The sequence below is a fragment of the Thunnus albacares genome, chromosome 9 (genome assembly GCF_914725855.1).
Source record: "Thunnus albacares chromosome 9, fThuAlb1.1, whole genome shotgun sequence".
Classification (NCBI taxonomy): domain Eukaryota; kingdom Metazoa; phylum Chordata; class Actinopteri; order Scombriformes; family Scombridae; genus Thunnus; species Thunnus albacares.
Window position 1 is genome coordinate 8,098,291 of NC_058114.1, and position 16,723 is coordinate 8,115,013.

At 41.2% G+C, this 16,723-nt stretch overlaps 1 protein-coding gene across 2 annotated transcripts in view; it reads right to left on the minus strand.

Moving 5' to 3' along the window:
- The window catches only part of LOC122988730 (contactin-associated protein-like 5), a 76,349-nt gene that overhangs the window by 19,703 nt on the left and 39,923 nt on the right, over nt 1-16,723 (minus strand). For both annotated transcript variants that reach the window (XM_044361294.1, XM_044361295.1), the window contains 4 exons: nt 15,150-15,277; nt 14,321-14,491; nt 11,938-12,156; nt 6,677-6,916 (listed from right to left, as the gene is read on the minus strand). In XM_044361294.1, coding sequence (XP_044217229.1) covers nt 6,677-6,916; nt 11,938-12,156; nt 14,321-14,491; nt 15,150-15,277 — 758 coding nt within the window. The remainder of the gene's footprint in view (nt 1-6,676; nt 6,917-11,937; nt 12,157-14,320; nt 14,492-15,149; nt 15,278-16,723) is intronic.

A 16,723-nucleotide genomic window follows, 5' to 3' on the forward strand; every position in this document is an offset into this window, starting at 1 on the left:
TCTGATTTGTAATCACCATCATTAAATTTGTTGTCTGATACTGTTTTCATAATTTCACAATTGCTTCCAGTAAAAACCTCAACCTGCTGTCTTCAACCATTATTGATTAGCTCACTGCAGAGCTCTGCACCTACATGCATAGTGAGGGCAGAAGAAGTCACACTGAATGATATCAATATGTGTTTATATCTGAAACATGAACACCTGTTAATATTCCTGAATTTCGGCTTTGGCTTGTTGAATGTCTGTGTCTATTACAGATCATATCCTGTCATTCCCCACCGTTAAAATGTCTTTAGATACCATGAGTTCAATTAAAGAGGAGCACAGAATATTTTTGTGTTACTATAATTCTATAACCAGTGACATCACAGGGTTGGATGGCTTGGCTGAGTTCCACAGACACAACGGTAGAGATAGTGAAAGACAGAGAAATATAGACAGTGAATGGCAGAGACAGTGAAAGATGGTGACTAGGGAGCCACAGGACAAGACAAAAGGGAGGCCACTACTGTATTACTCCTGGGTGTACGAATAAGTTTTATCAGGTTAAAGTCAAGGACAAAACAGTCCATTTTCATAAACTGCCACTGAAACAGAGAACAACCTGGTGCCCTGGCTAGTGGCACTGACGAGAACTGGCAGAACTGACTGCAGGGGTTGCAGTAAACATTTTTTGGAGGACGATTACATTAGGGAGAAGACCTTTGAGTCAGGCAAGCTAATGGTTCGCTGGACCAACAGGCTAAAGCCTGAAGTTGTCCATCTATTTTCAATTTCCCCGCTTATAACGTGTCCTCTACCGACTGCCATACTCTGACAATAGTAATAGATAGATAGATGGATAGATAGATAGATATTACTTTATTGATCCCCGAAGGGAATTTCAAATTGTGAAGAGCTCGTCAAAATATAAAAACAAAAAACTATCAAGTCAATTCAAGAGGAATTGAACAGTCTTATTGCTGTGGGGACGAAGGATCTCCTGAATCGCTCCGTTCTACAGCACAATGAGAAGAGCCGACTGCTGCACCTACTCCTCTGTTGCTCCAGGAGGCTGTGGAGAGGGTGTCTGCTATTGTCCATTATAGCTTTCAGTTTGTTCAGTGTGCCTCTCTCCACCACAGATCTTAGCAGGTACAATCTCCTGCCTAGCACTGAGCCCGCTTTTTTGACCAGCTTGTCTAATCGCTTGGTGTTTTTGTCTGTAAGGCTGCCTCCCCAGCACACTGCAGCAAAAAAGAGTGCCCTGGCCACCACCGTGTGGTAGAACATGGTCATCATTTCCACACACACATCGAAGGACCTCAGTGTCCGCAGAAAGAACAGGCGGCTCGGCCCCCCCTTCCTGTAGGGGGCGTCGGTTAGGGGACCAGTCCAGCTTGTCATCCACAAGGACCCCTAGATATTTGTAGGTGTGCATCACTTCAATGTCCACCCCACAGATTTTCACTGGCTCCAGAGGGGCTTAGACCTGCGGAAATCCACAATCATTTCCTTTGTTTTTGAGGTGTTCAGTTGAACGCGTTTTTTTCGACTCCAGTCACTGAAGGTTGTTATTAGATCCCTGTATTCGGATTCCTGTCCATTCCTGATACACGCCACAATAGCAGTGTCATCCGAGTATTTCTGGATGTGGCAGGACTCAGAGTTGTATTTGAAGTCCGAGATATACAATGTGAACAGGAATGGAGCCAGTACAGTCCCCTGTGGAGCCCCTGTGCTACTCATTACTGTCCCAGAAACACAGTTCCCCAACCTGACAAACTGTGGCCTTTCTGTCAGGTAATCAGTGATCTGGGAAACAAAGGAGGGATCCACTCCCATCTCTCTGAGCTTGTCTTTGAGTATGATGGGTTGGATGGAGTTGAATGCACTTGAAAAATCAAAGAACATGATTCTTACATAAGTGCCTGATTCCTCCAGATGAGAGAGGGCACGATGGAGCATGTAAAGGACAGCATCATCCACTCCAATGTGTTCTTTGTATGCAAACTGCAGGGGATCGGATTTGTCTTTGACCTCAAGCCTCAGTAGGCGTAGAAGCAGACGCTCCAGGGTTTTCATGATGTGCAATGTAAGGGCCACCGGTCTGTAGTCGTTTAGTTCAGCCAGACATTTTATTTTTGGTACCGGTACAATACAAGATATTTTCCACAGAGCTGGGACCCGCCCCAACTGTAGACTCAGGTTGAAGATCTTCTGGAGAGGTTGACACTATTGGGCAGCACAGTCTTTAAGCAGACACCCACTATTGGCTGTCTTTTCTTTTTGTTGTAGCCAGAGATTCCTCTCCACAACTCCCGGATGTTGCTGTGTTGTAAATTTCTTTCAATTCTCTTTTTGTATTCCACCTTTGCCATCTTCAATCTCCTCTTCAACTCATGTTGCACTTGTTTGAGCTGTTCTTTGTTACCGTCTCTAAAAGCTTCCTATTTCTGGTTGAGGATTGCTTTTATGTCACTTGTGATCCAGGGTTTGTTATTGGGGAAACATTGTACAGTCTTTGTAGGTATGACTGTATCTCTACAGAAGTTGATATACTCAGTAAAACAATCAACTTGACTGTCAGTGTCCATACTGTTCCTGTCTGTTTCCAGCAGCACATTCCTATCTGTGCATTCAAAGCAGTCCCTTAGAGCTTCACTAGCCTCAGGTGTCCATTTCCTGACTGTGAGGGTAGTTGTAGGCTGACTCAGCACATGAGGATTGTAGCAGGTCTGCAGAAAAACCAGGTTGTGATCTGACCGGCCCAGTGGTGGTAAGGCAGTAGCTCTGTAAGCTTCTTTGACATTGGCATATAGCAGATCAAGTGTTTTACTTTCTCTGGTAGGACAATTAACAAACTGTGTAAATCCAGTCAGGTGGGAAGACAGTTTCACATGGTTGAAATCTCCAGAAGTGCCTCAGGATGTTTAGTCTGTATCCTGGCACCAGTTTCATGGAGAACTTCACATAGAACTTCAGCAGTTGTCTTGGGAGGAATGTACATGTATGTACACAAGTATTGTTATGATATGACTGAATTCTCTTGGTACATAGTATGGTCTCATACCAACTGCCAATAATTCAATATTTGGACAGCACATCTTCTCCTTGACAGTAATATGCGAAGGACTACACCATCTCTGATTCACAAATAAAGCCAGTCCTCCTCCTTTCTTCTTTCCACTAGCTTTAGTGTCTCTGTCCATCCGTACTGTCCATCCCAGAGTGAAGCCAGGTAGTTCCACACAGGAATCAGAGATGTTTTGATTCAACTAGGTTTCAGTAAAACACATGAGGACATAATAGTATGTTCCTTCTTACAATGCAATAAAGTTTTTTAGCATGTAGGATAGCTAGTTTTTCCTTCACATGGCTCAACTGCCGAATAGGTGTCACACGCCTAGTGGCAAATTTTAAAAAATATATATATATATTGTAGCCATCCAGAACCAACATAAGGCACAATAATTTGGATAGTAAATAATTTGGAGGGAGAGCTGTCCGGCCTGTGCTGAACAACCAGCAGCTTCCTCCTTCTTTTTCTTGTGCATCCAGCTCCAAAAACCTTTTTTATCCCCAGTCTTCACTTTTTCTTTCTGTTTTTTTTTTTATCATCTCTTCTTTTTTTCATTTCTGTTTTCTCCTGTCTGTCCAGCTTCGTCCAGACCGGTTTCAGTCTTCGCCTTTTTCTTGTGAGACCAGAAACGTCTCTTCTTCTTCATTGTGTTCTTTTTCTGAGAAAAAAGAAGACACTGGAGTTACTCAAGTGTGTTTTTGTCCTCCTTCATCTGTTTAACCCTGGCCTCTAAGCTCTCTTCTCTCTCGGTCAGCTCCTTTGGGAGTTTCTCCTCCAGAGCGTCGCACTTGGTCTGCCAAATTTTCTGGTTCTGGAGAAGTTTGGTCTATCTGCTGCTGAGCTGGTTGGAGGTCTCTTTCAGCCTCTCGAAGAGATCCTCCTCCTTCAAAGAGAGTTCCTGGAGTTTCTTCTTCTCCTCAGTCTGTTTGAATCTGGCCTCTCAGCTATCTTCTCTTTCAGCAAGCACTTTTTTCAGCTTCTCCAGTCTGGTCTGGAGAAGTTTAGTGTCTTTGCTGCTCAGCTGGTTGGCGGTCTCCATTAGCCTCTCAAAGAAATCCTCCTTCTCCTTCCTGAGCGTCAGGATTTCAGCGTCTCTCTGGCTGAGCTGCTCTTTCAACTGCTTCAGCTTTTCAAGCCACTTATCCTGAATCTGCAGTGTCTCCTGTTTCAGCTTGGACGCAGCTACTTTCTCTGCCTTTCATTGTGTTGTAGATGCACTTCTCCTTGCAGAAGTTCTCCATTTTGTTGGTTTACAGGGTCTTATTTTGGAGAGTTCCTCTGTGAACTCCCTGTCTTTGGTCTCTAGATCTCCCTTCAGCCTGTTCACTGTCACTTTGCAGTTGTGTAACTTGTGGCTAAAACTAAATTTTTCAGTCTGTGCACTGGCCAGGATGGGCTTCACAGATTTGTGTCACTGGATCCAGTCTGCAATCACCCTGTGTTCATCTGCAAGGGAATGTCACAGATGGCCGCGGTCATGGCAGGGAGACCTTCCAGCTTGTGGTTTGTGATGATTTGGATGGTGCTCAGGTGCAGTGTTGGCCAATCTCACCTGGCGTCCAGGGTTGTTTCTTCTGTTCATGGCTCTAACAAAGACGATGTCCAGAAGTGAAGCAGTAGATGTTTGTTGGTACTGCAGTTGTCTGTAGTAGACTGTACTTGTGAGGGTCATAGTGGTCTGTAGAGGATAGTAATGGTCTTTGGCAGACTGTACTTGACTCTGGCTCGGTTCTCAGATATACTCGCTGCATAACGTTCTTGAATCCTGTATCATAAAGAATTTCATAACATTCTTTTGTCTTTCGATAGATAGATAGATAGATAGATAGCCTTTATTTTAGCAGGAAGCAAGGCTCTAATTTTCAACAGTGCCTTGCAAATGCACAACCAAAACAACTATATAACGAAAATTGTAAAAATGTAAAATCAACAATCCTATACAAAGCATATATACAACACAAATGCATAACAAATGACTTACAAAATACAAAAAACACAAAGAAGACAGTGAAATAAGTAGATTACATTGCAGTCAAGATTAAAAAATATAAGAACGTTCATTAAGTAAAATATTGTTCAACAGAATCTTAAAATGTTCTAGGGATAAAAAAAATGTCTAATTTAATGGAGTCCTGAAGCTTAATCCACCTATGAGGAGCACAGTAGGTGAATGCATTTTTTCCCAGTTCTATGTTCATATATGGAATATCCAAGGTAATGCACTCTTGTGAACGAGTATCCCATATTAACTAAGTCTTAAAAGTGATGATAAATAAAATGGTAGCTTATTTAGTACGGGTTTATGAATAAAAACAAGACAGTGTTGTTCCCTTCGATTGGTAAGTGATTTCCACTCTACCTTCTCATAAATGATACAATGAAAGTTTCTAAAACTGTCACCTGTAATAAGTCTAAGAGAACTGTAATACACAGCATCAAGGGGTTTGATTAACCATATATAATATATATATATATATATATATATATGATTCAAAAAGGCCACATCCACAAATATCACATGTCTAATGACATCATCATCGTCACTCATTGACTCGACATCCGTCACCTCATTAGTTGAATAAAAAAACATGAGATGGTGAGAAGAATAAAATCATATTATTTTTCAGAAGTTACATTTTTGCGCAGGACCTTCACATATCATTGCAATGAGTATGGCACTGATGATGTATGTGGTTTATTCCACTGTGAGATTGACTAATGCATCACTGACTGTCATTTCAAACTGGCAAACAAATATCTTCCTCTTTATTTGGAGAGCCTCTGGATAGGATGCCCAGACTGAGCTGGCAAAATAAAATGCAATAAAAAGCAATAGAATAGGCTGCTGTTCAAATAAAACAGTAACAACACTATAATATTATACTGATATGAGCGAAATATTATAAACTCGCTGTTGAGTAATAAAGAAAATAAGCAGAGAGCTAAATTAAGTTACTATTGCATTAATTCAATACAGTTATATAAAAACTATGAATTAATATAGACATGTTTAAAAATGTATATTGTGGTATCAGACACATAATTATCTGCTGCAGATGAGTTCTATAATATTATACAGGGTATAAAATGATTAAATGAAATTTAAAATAGTCTTTTAGAGCAAATGTTATTTTTAAAACCTACAATACTTGCAATAATCTTTTTTTTTCATTCTTTATCCCTTCAGTAATTTCTAGAGCTTTATTATATAATGTGTCTCACTCTGCCTTCCTTAGACACAAACCTATAATGAGCTTCATGCTGAATTATCCATTCATCTGTAATGTACTATATAGGGAAAATTAAATTGTCAGGGCAATTGTAGAGATGTAAAGCTAAATGAACTGATTTGGAGTTAGAGGGGAGACTTCATTATTCCAAAAATGATACCAGAACATGTTTCCCTCAGGTATTTACCGTCCAGTGTTTGATCTGTCTGTCATATATGATTTGACTTGTCAGGAGCCTGTTGTCTCTTGAGATGTCTGCTGAACTGAAAATCTTGTACATTCTTGTTAATGTTATCTCAGGCACAGAATATCAATAAATCAAATCATTGGGTCTGTATATTTACAGGCAGGAAGTCTCTGGTGTGTATTTCAATGTCTGTACCTTTATGACAGAAGGCTCCAGTGTAGGCTGACTGGCCACAGTCGCAGGAAAAACCATTGGCTCTCTCCACACAGCGACCCTGGTTCTGGCAGAGCGAGCCGTAGCTGCTGCAGTGGCCCGGGCATCCAGGTCGGACCCCGGGGGTGATCCTCGCCCTTTCCTCCAGGTCCAGAGTGACACCGTTCAGCTGCAGAGAGCGAATACAGCCCAGAAAGCCTTTCTGCCTGGACGCTGTGCCTCCTGCCAAAAAAACAAAACACACACACATACACATAATACACTGCTGTTAGCTTTCTCTTAGTATGTCACACTCTTACTCTAACTCTGTCTCTACATGACTAAGTCTGTATTTTCATTTGTACATTTGTATCTTGGCCATGTCTGACCTACAGGACACTCCAAAAATGACATTGCCTTGCATTGCGCTGGCTGTTGATTGGCTAACTGCTTGGCTGATGAGCCATCTGGTGGGGTGTGTGATATTCATCCTTTCCACTAACTGGCGACAGGAAGAATCTCTTCCTCCTTTCATCTGACAATTAACATTCTAATATAGCAACCTCACACTGTTCAAAGAGTTTAAACTTGGCAAAATGATATTTCTCTCGGAGTTCCAAGCTGGCAACATCTTATTTTATATTTATGCTTGACAGTTGTTATTGTTCTCGCAGATTGGAATTGGCAGGGTATTACTCTCATAGTTTGACTCTGGAAAAGCATCAAATGTTCAGGCAGAGTAGCTTTTTCATACCACTAACTCACTAACCTCTGTGTGACTCTAGTCTCCTTCTGTACAGACGACACATTAGGAGCACTCAGAGTGGGAAATTCAATTAAGCATTCTCTAAACTCCTCAATAAGGAAAAGTTTGACTGCACTGAATGAAACACATGCACAGTAAACTTCTTTGATGATGCTTTTGACAAAGACTTTTATGTCTAGATTCTGAAAATTGCCGGTTATGACTGCAAAGAAAGACGAAATCCTTAGTGCACTCTGGCTAAAAGGCCAATGACAGACTCCTGGGGGACATCTCCTCTGACTGAGGGAGCAAAGCAAAGAACAGGAACTGCCAGAGAAAAAGCACTCAGGGATTCAGAAGAAAAGGCCTGTGTGGCAGTGAGGAGTTCAGACATTTAAGCAGCTTCAGATTTTCACCTCATAGTGTGAGGGTCTAATATTTCATAAAAAGCAAGACATCAGTATCAAATTATATATTTCCTAATGTGACATAACAAACTAAGCAAGAGGACATGAGCACATGTTATATTCATATCAGCCAACACAGACACTGTAACAATACATTGACTTATTCATAGGAGTATCACTTTAACTTTGGCTAGTAGAAGGATGTGTGTTACAGTGTGTATTCAAAATTCATTTTTTCCTAAGGGAATAAATGAAGTTGAACTAGAATAACTTTGTGTCAAGGCAATATTATGGCTTATTAATTCAAACTATGGAATATCCTGTGTTATTAAGCTATATGGGACAATGTTATATATTACGAATGAGATGGATGCACTATTCAAACTGCAGCAATATAGATGTCTTTGCAGTACTGTGAAACATGATATGAGGGCATGTTGTTAACATTATGAATTAACAATAACAATCTCTAAAACACATGGCTCTTCATTTTCTATAACAAGAAAGAGAGCAGACACCTCTGCTGTAAAATGAGTATTTGTAAAAGGCAAATACCTGTTCGCACAGCAGCATATTTCATAATCTGATCACATTTCCATTCACGCATATGAATCCCTCAGCATAGCAAGTAAACACCAACAACGACCGTCATACCCATATAAGGAGAACCACTCGTGTTCACTTCTTTCTAGCTGTTCAGGGAGGATTATTAGCTCAACACGGCCGCATCCAATCAATGCTCTCCTCGATCTGTCTGCATCTCTCCACTCTCATCATTGTTTGTTGTTTGTTGATTTTCCCCTCAAAATGTGTGATTACGAACGAACGAGTGTCCACAATATTTGCAGAAAGATAAAGCCTCATAATGCAAGATGGATTTTCATCCTCTCAAACACGACAGTTAACGGTGAGAGGTTAAACACAATTATGAAAAGCTGTGGAAGAGATGAAGTGAAGATAAGAGAGTTTTAACTGATGGAGTTGAGGTGAATAGAAAACAGAGAGATTGCTTAGAAGTTTATAAAAGGCCTCAGAGCCTTAAAGTGACCCAACAGATGTAATTTTAGAAGCATAAACTCATTCAGCTACAGTTTATTGCATTTATTTTCTTAAACCAAAAATGAAAAGTCTTACTGCTTCCAGCCATTCTGTCAATGATAAGTCTGATAATATTTAATCATTTTCTTATTGTCAACAATTCCATTGAAAAAAACAAAGCCAACAATGAATTGATTTATTCTATAAAGTAACGCCTGTGTAGCAAAAGCCTGATACAGTTTATTCCTCCATTGTTGTCCCACAACTATTAAAAACACATCAATAAGCCACACCGTCGCACATGTTCATTCATTATGATGAACGTGGGCACTGTAGTATTAGTTTATTTGGATTCAATACCACAGACACCGTCCGGCTGTTGTAAATACTCACTACAGCACCGAATGTGTATTTATCTTTGGCTGAAAATGGTCCCCAGCAAATGCACTAGGAAATTACTTAAAGGGGACGTATCATACACATTTCCAAGTCTAAAATTTACATTCTGGAATATCTTTCCATGATTTACGTTCATAAAACTCCTTATTTATCTTATAATCGCCCTTTATGTAGCTCCTCAGTTCAGCCTCTGTCTGAAAAAGGCAGTTTTAGCTCCTGTCTCTTTAAGGCCCCCATCCCGATGACCCCACTCCATTTTATTGGGTAGCCTCTAGAAGCTGCCCCTCGGCAAACATCTGGCAGCTCAGGAGTCTGACAAACCTTTTTCTCATTTTTTACTCAAAACATAAACTTCTCAAATACATGCGTACATGTTTGTGCCCAAATCCGATTCGAAATATGTGCACGGACAATGCAAACAACCCATGGAACAACCTTAGCAACAAAGACTACCAACAGATGGCTGTTTGTGGGCATGCACAAACAATCTGACGTCAGAGATAACATTGCAAACAAAGCATTTAGAGCAGACTGAAGCCTGGGCTTTTGACTTGCAGGCAGCATTTTTACATATATCCACCTCAAGTTTTGGACCTTTGACCATGTTTAACATAGATATCCAACATCATAACAGTATAAGAATAACAGAAAATCACAAACATTATATGTCCCCTTTTTTAAAAATAAAGATATATACCTGTGACCTGAGATTTACATCTTCAGTAGCAACAAATATGCTTGGATTGGAGTGTCACAGAGAGGGTAGAGAAGCAAGAACATATTTAGAGACAGACTAAAGCATTGCTGGTTCGGCCTTTTCTTGGGATTTGTTGACAATAAGAGAAATAGAATAACACCAGCCTTATCAGCCTTAACTTTAAAGGTGCCAAAGTCAACGTGTCATCCCGTAAATGCAGTGTTTCCCATTCACAGGCTCTACTTGGGCGGCCCGCCCAGGTAGATTAAGACCTGCCTAAGTAGGTAAGATCTGTCTGAGTTGTGAGTTGCAGTAACTGAGTGGGGACTAGAAGCTTCTCTGTGCACAGCCGCCTAGCTAGCATCTGCAATTGACTGCATATAAACATGGACGATGCGTCTTCACTTCCTACCGCTATGCAAAAGTGAAGCCAAAATATGTAATTTCAGGGAGCTGCCACCTTGCTTGTGTGATGTCATTTGGAGCCAGAGTTTGCGCAGTAGAGTCAGGTGGCGGGATGATGGCCCGCAGGACACGCCCCCCTCAGCCGTCCCACCGCCTGATGGAGGTTTGAGAGCGGCTGTCACAGCTGTCAATCATGACGCCACACCCCCTTTTTATATCGTCAAATAACTAATTAAAAACATACTCATCAGAAAAAAATGAGCACTTGGGGGTAGGGCCACTAGGGGGCGATCGAGATGTTTTGGCTTCACTTTTGGGGAGCTGTCATGTAGTCCATATTTATATATAGTCAATAGCCTCTACCAATAGCCTGCATGTGAGGCCTTTAGGGAACATCAGTAAATTGTAGCATCTACTGATAGTCTGCATGTTAGATGTTTAGGGGACATCTGTCAATTGTGGCTACAGAAAATAACCCGGGTTACACTCTCCCCCTATAAACTGCATGAGTCTCTGGATGCATTTGGGTCACACGACATGCCACCCACCACTATATGTAAATTCTCAACCTGTGGGAAACACTGAAACGCTTGCACAGTCTTTAGCTGCTTGAAATTAGAGTGAAACATTGTGTGTTGAATTTGACATTTCATGGTAAAGGAGAGCTTATTCACTGCTCTTGCCTGTATTTTCATGCAATTTTCCAGTCAGCAAGTCAGTATTGCTCCGTACAGACACAGGTGCAGCTTTACAGGCTACACACACACACACACACACACACACACACACACACACACAGCGAGAACATGATCTATTGTATCAGCACACTCAAAAACATGGTTATTTATCAAAGGTAATTATTGTTCAGTGTTTGGAAAGCTTGACTCAGCAACTCCTTTTTCCAGCACAAAACTGATGACTTATTCCCCCTTTATACAGCCAAAAGCATCAGCACTTGTTAATGCACAGTTAGGCCAGTTATATACTGCAGGGGTCTTTAGTCTATTAGACATATGCAGCTGCCTGGTACTGTTGCCTGAACTCAAGCAGCTGCCCATGTGAGATTTGTGTGGTGAAGTAGCAAAACTTTTATCCCACAAAGCTATCTAAACAGAACTGCATGGCAAAGAGGGCTGAAACAGCAGCGTTTACTGTGTTAAAGGAAGAAGTCTGCTGAGGTTAAATTTCTCTGAGTGGCTGTGTACTTCAAGATGATCCAGTGAGACAAAAAGACTGAAATCTTCTACTGTAGTTCCCTCCACTCGTTAATTTTTTTTTGCCACAGTAGATCTTTGTGTGTGCTTGTGGACACATTTGCATGCTTTTACAGTAAGTACAGTGTGTCTGTGTTGCTGGAGTCACAGTATAAGATAAGAGTAGATAAGACCTGGGAGCAATTATCACCAGCACTCAGCTGCTAATGAGGTAAATGTTCAAACACCATCGTTCTTTCTATAACCCTCACTCCTTAAACCCAAATCCTAAATCTACTTCTTTGAAAATGCTCTCACTTTGAATTTTCCTCATCTTACATTTCGAAGGCATTTTGAAAACAAACACTTTTGCTTCTCACCTATGAACAACTGGCTGTTGAGCTGCAGATGAATGTGTCCATCAGAAGGAGCCTCCTGTGTGGCGGCAGGGAACTCGTCGACACGAAGCGATGCCTCCTTCACGTTTCGCTCGGCTCGCACACTGTGCCACCGGTTGTCGTTCAGCGGGACGCTCGTCATCACTCTCACCTCCAGTGGCCCGTTCCCCACATCGAAAGAGAAGAGCACCTCAAAGGAGGCTGGACAGGAAGGGAAATGGGCAGAACAGTGAGATCACACAATGCAGAGTGAGAAAACATGTAAAAGAGAGAAAGAGATGGTAGTGTCCTCAGACTGTGTAGCGTTTGGACGACTGGTTGACTGTCACACCAGCAGAGTGAGTTTGACTTGTTCCTGCCGGATTCTAATGAGCTGATTAACAAACCCTCCCTGACACTAAGATAATTGTGTTCTCTGATGAGGGAGACATTGTAAATCCCTTGTGTCACCGCCAAAGATGCTGCAGCTCCATCTATGCAGAGAGAAACAGACTTTAAACAATCCGTCATGGCCCTGCGATGATTCTGACACTCTTAAACTTGCATTTGCATATTTACAAATGATTAAAATGATTTGTATTTGCAAGATTTTACATATGTCACTTTGGAATCTATGGCAGAAGTCTGAAGAGTCCATTATTCCTATAGACCTCCTCCTATAGTTACCTACGGGGGTGTAGGAGGAGTTCTAGTGGTTACAGTCTTTCTCTTTGTTTAAGAGATATCCTGACAAACTTAACAACAGGAGCTCTAAGAATAAAATTTTACCTGCAAGAAATCTTTTTTCCAAGAAATACTAATAATTTAAAAATATGACACATTTAGATAAAACATACAGGATCCTTTTTCAGTTACATTGTTCATTGTAGAAGCATTTTTCCCCACTTTGGCTCCAGTCTGAGCTGTCTCTCAATGAACCCATTAGTCATGTTACTCCATCATCATATGTTGGCAAAAGCGTGAAGTGACTTCCTCTCACCCGTCCATCTGTTGGCAAGATGAACAGACAGCTGGACGCAAATCTGAGATGATTCAAAGACCAGCTCAGGGTCCAACTCTTTGTGTCAGAGCTGCTGAAACACCATTCACAAAACATCGTACAGTTGTGTGGCATCAACCATGTCTGTCTTCAGTCCAGCTCTGCGCTGTCGGCAAACAAACAACACATACTGCAGTTGCTTTTTTACTCTTCTAAAAATCAAGACACCCGTTTGACTTAGAGGTTAAGATGCTGACCATGAACCTCAACGTCCCTGGTTTGAATCTGGTTGGAGACGTTTGTTGCATCGCTTTTGTCAAGTTAACCATTGTTATATAGAACATTTTTAGAGCCTCAGACAGTGTGTGGGACATTTAAAAACAGATTGACATCCGGTGCTGGTTTTCTAGGCTACATAAAGAATTTTCCTTTAGTGCCACTTTTAGCTTGAAATTTGTGGTTGTGAGTGAGATGTCTTAACAGCTTTTGGATGGATTGCCACAAAATTTGGGACAAACATTCATGTCCCCCTGTAGGATGATTTCTAAAAACTTTCGTGAACCCTTAACTTCTCATCAAGCACCATCATTGAGGCATTTTATTTTAGCATGCTATAACGTTAAACTGACGAGTAACATGCTAAACATTATACTTTTGTCATTGTGAGCCTCACCAAGCCACTAACATACTGTAGCTGTGGCTCACTTTTTCCACCTTGTTGATACATCACACACATAGACGGATGGACATTGCATTGTGAGTACGTGCTATCCCAGTGAGGCTGAAACTAATCTGGGTTAGCGTGCTCTAGTCATTAATCTTCACAACATTTACACAGCTCCATTAGGTTAAAAACTTAAAGAGAGGTGAGCCGAAGGCCACATGTCCTTTCATCCATCATCACGCTGCCAGCATGTCTGCGCTCCACATTTAGGGGGTAGCAGTTAGCAGAGTGGTGACATCTGTGTGTGAAGAAAACATCATTCCTGTGGAGAGAGACGCTGCACCGCTGTGGGATTGTGGAGCCATTTGATAGAAAAACCCAGAGGCATAACTTAATTTAGAAACTGCTCACTGGCCGCCGGGTACAGTCATGTTAACAGAAGTAATAATGATACAGAGCCATCTCAACACAGACTGTCACAATAACAGCAGTGAAAGTGTTGCAGCGAGATAAGAGACGTGCTCTGCCATAACAATGTCGGAGGTTTCCCTAAGGAGGAGGCTACCATTGTCCTACTGTATCAATGCATGTGTGTGTGTGTGTGTGTGTGAGAAGAGAAAGAGAGCTATCAGAGAGAGATTACGCTTTAGCTCCCACAGATCACCTGTACGCTTCTTACAACAAACAAAAAAACGTCAACAAACAATTGAGCTCTCACTTACAGCTGAGTTCGATCCGGATGAAATCCTTAATGCCCAGATTTTCCAGGAAGACCCCAGAGGAAGATGTTGTTTTAAACAGAAAGGAGATGTCTGCATTCAGCTCTCCGTGAAAGGTGGGGAAGTGAAGGTAAGACGTCGCCTTGTCAAAAAACGCAGCGTTCCAGAAGTTCTCTGTGACACAAACAAAGGCCTAACTTAACTAATGCTTCATATTCTTAGAACATGTCCTAAAACGTCCTTGTTTTATTGTTCCCCAATATAAAAAGATGTAAATCTCTTTTTCGAAAGCTGGATATATTACTCTGGAACAAAGCTTGTTAAATGGGAACTCATTATGATGGCTGCATAATGAACATCATGTAGCAAACAAATGAACCAACTGTTCAGCTAATTAGCTAAGGACGAAGGCATAACTCCATCTACGCTATCTCATTTAGGTTGATTTATCTCACAGGGCATTTATTTATTTACTCGTTAAACTGAAGGCTGAAATTAGAAGCAATTAAAAAAGGTAAAATATATCACTTAGATTAGATAATTATGTATCTTTTCATTAGAAGTTGCTATTAGAGAGCATAAAGGGAGTTATATTTTAGCTATTGGTCTGCTAATTAGATAACTGGCTGCAGCCTGTTTTTCCATTGACCAGTTACATGGCAGGAAGGAGACTGAATACAGGTTTCAGGTCACTGTACAGTTGCATAAAAACTGTTTGAATTCCATTACAAAACGCTCAACATGTATAATATCAAAAGTTAGCTCTCATTACATGTCAACATTGACACCAGCATTGTGTAAAGCAATAACCAGGCAGCTTAAATAGACTTACTGTCTCCATGACAACGGAGGGGTCCCACTCTGTAGGCAGCCTCCGACCCCGGACGCTGGATGTCACCCAGCACCAGAGACCTGACCGGGAGTGTCTCCTTATGGGTGAGCAGGCCCGAATCATTAGCCCTGGACGAGGAGAGAAAGAAGAAGAAGAAGAGGTAGAACAAAGAGGAGGATGAGAAGAAGTATGAAGAGGAGGGGGGACATGAGGAAGAAAAATGAGAAGGAGCAGGCAGACCGTGAAGAACAAGGAAGGAGGAGGAGAGTGAGAACAAGGGAGGAGGAGGAGGAGGAGGAGGACCACAAGAGAGATGTGGGGAAAAAAAGAAAAAGGAGGCAGTGTAGAAGAGGACGAGGAGGAGAAGAAAAAAAAAGAAGGAGGAAAAAGACATCAACATTAAAAAGTTGAATAGTGTAAAACTTGCGCCCACCTGAAGTGTGTTTGAAAAAGTGGGACAAACTGTATTTAGATTACTAACACTCCATCTCTCGACTGTGTTCATTTGTTCTCTGAGTTTTACAGGTAGATGTTCAAATGAAGAGAAGCAATTCAGCTGACACGACATGTCTGAGCCGGTGTGTTCATGGAACCATTTTCCGAAGGAACGAAGACTGAGTGATTCATCTCCACATTCAACACACACATACACTCACACACACGCAGCTCTGCGGTGTTTCCAGCTGTGTTCCTGGGAATTTTTTTGTCAAAGAATAAATCTAGGACTGTAGGCACATACAGCGCTGCTGAATCTGATGAGATATTGACGGCAGGAGAAAATCTATAAAAATAGAGTCGCACTGATTTGAGAAGGGAGATAATAGAAAAAAGGACCTTTGGCTATGCAGACAGAAGTGGGATTGGTTAAAATACAGGAAAATGGGTCTACCAGCAGAATTGGTCTCAGGATTGGGGAAGGTGACCTAAATACAGAATTGCTGACAGCATGGATAAAAGGATTTAAATACAGGATTGGATCAAACGTGAAGTGGGATGTTTAAATATCTTGGGATTTGTACCCAATGTCTCATTCTGTCCGGTAAGTTAGGATGTGATGGTAAACACCAACTAATTAATGACTCAAGACTGGATCCAAAATGCAAATTTCAATTAATCATTTTACTGAAGAGTGTCAGAAACAATAGGTGTCTTTTTAAAGTCTTAACCATGTCTAAATCTGTCTTTAATGACATATTTCCTTTCAAGGTTTTTTTTAAATAATATTTTATAGAAGTCAAAGTTGAACAATGAATACATTTGAAAGAAATTGCAGTTTCACCAGTGTGATTTAAATGATGAACAATGTTCGTGCTTGTGTCTGATTGGATGGCTGGTGTCAGTTCAAATCAGACATAGTTTTGGTTATACATTGATTGAAGTATATTGAACAGCAGGTTAGCACAGAGACAATATTTACTCTTCACAAGACGTTCCCAGTTAAGCTTGGGGCATACCTGAAGACCAGCAAGACTGGACAGACTACAAATAAAGATTTTTCCACCAATTGGCACCGATTTTTTAGACTCTTTGACAGTCAGGAAGGAGCATGCACACAGACAACACACCGAATGACT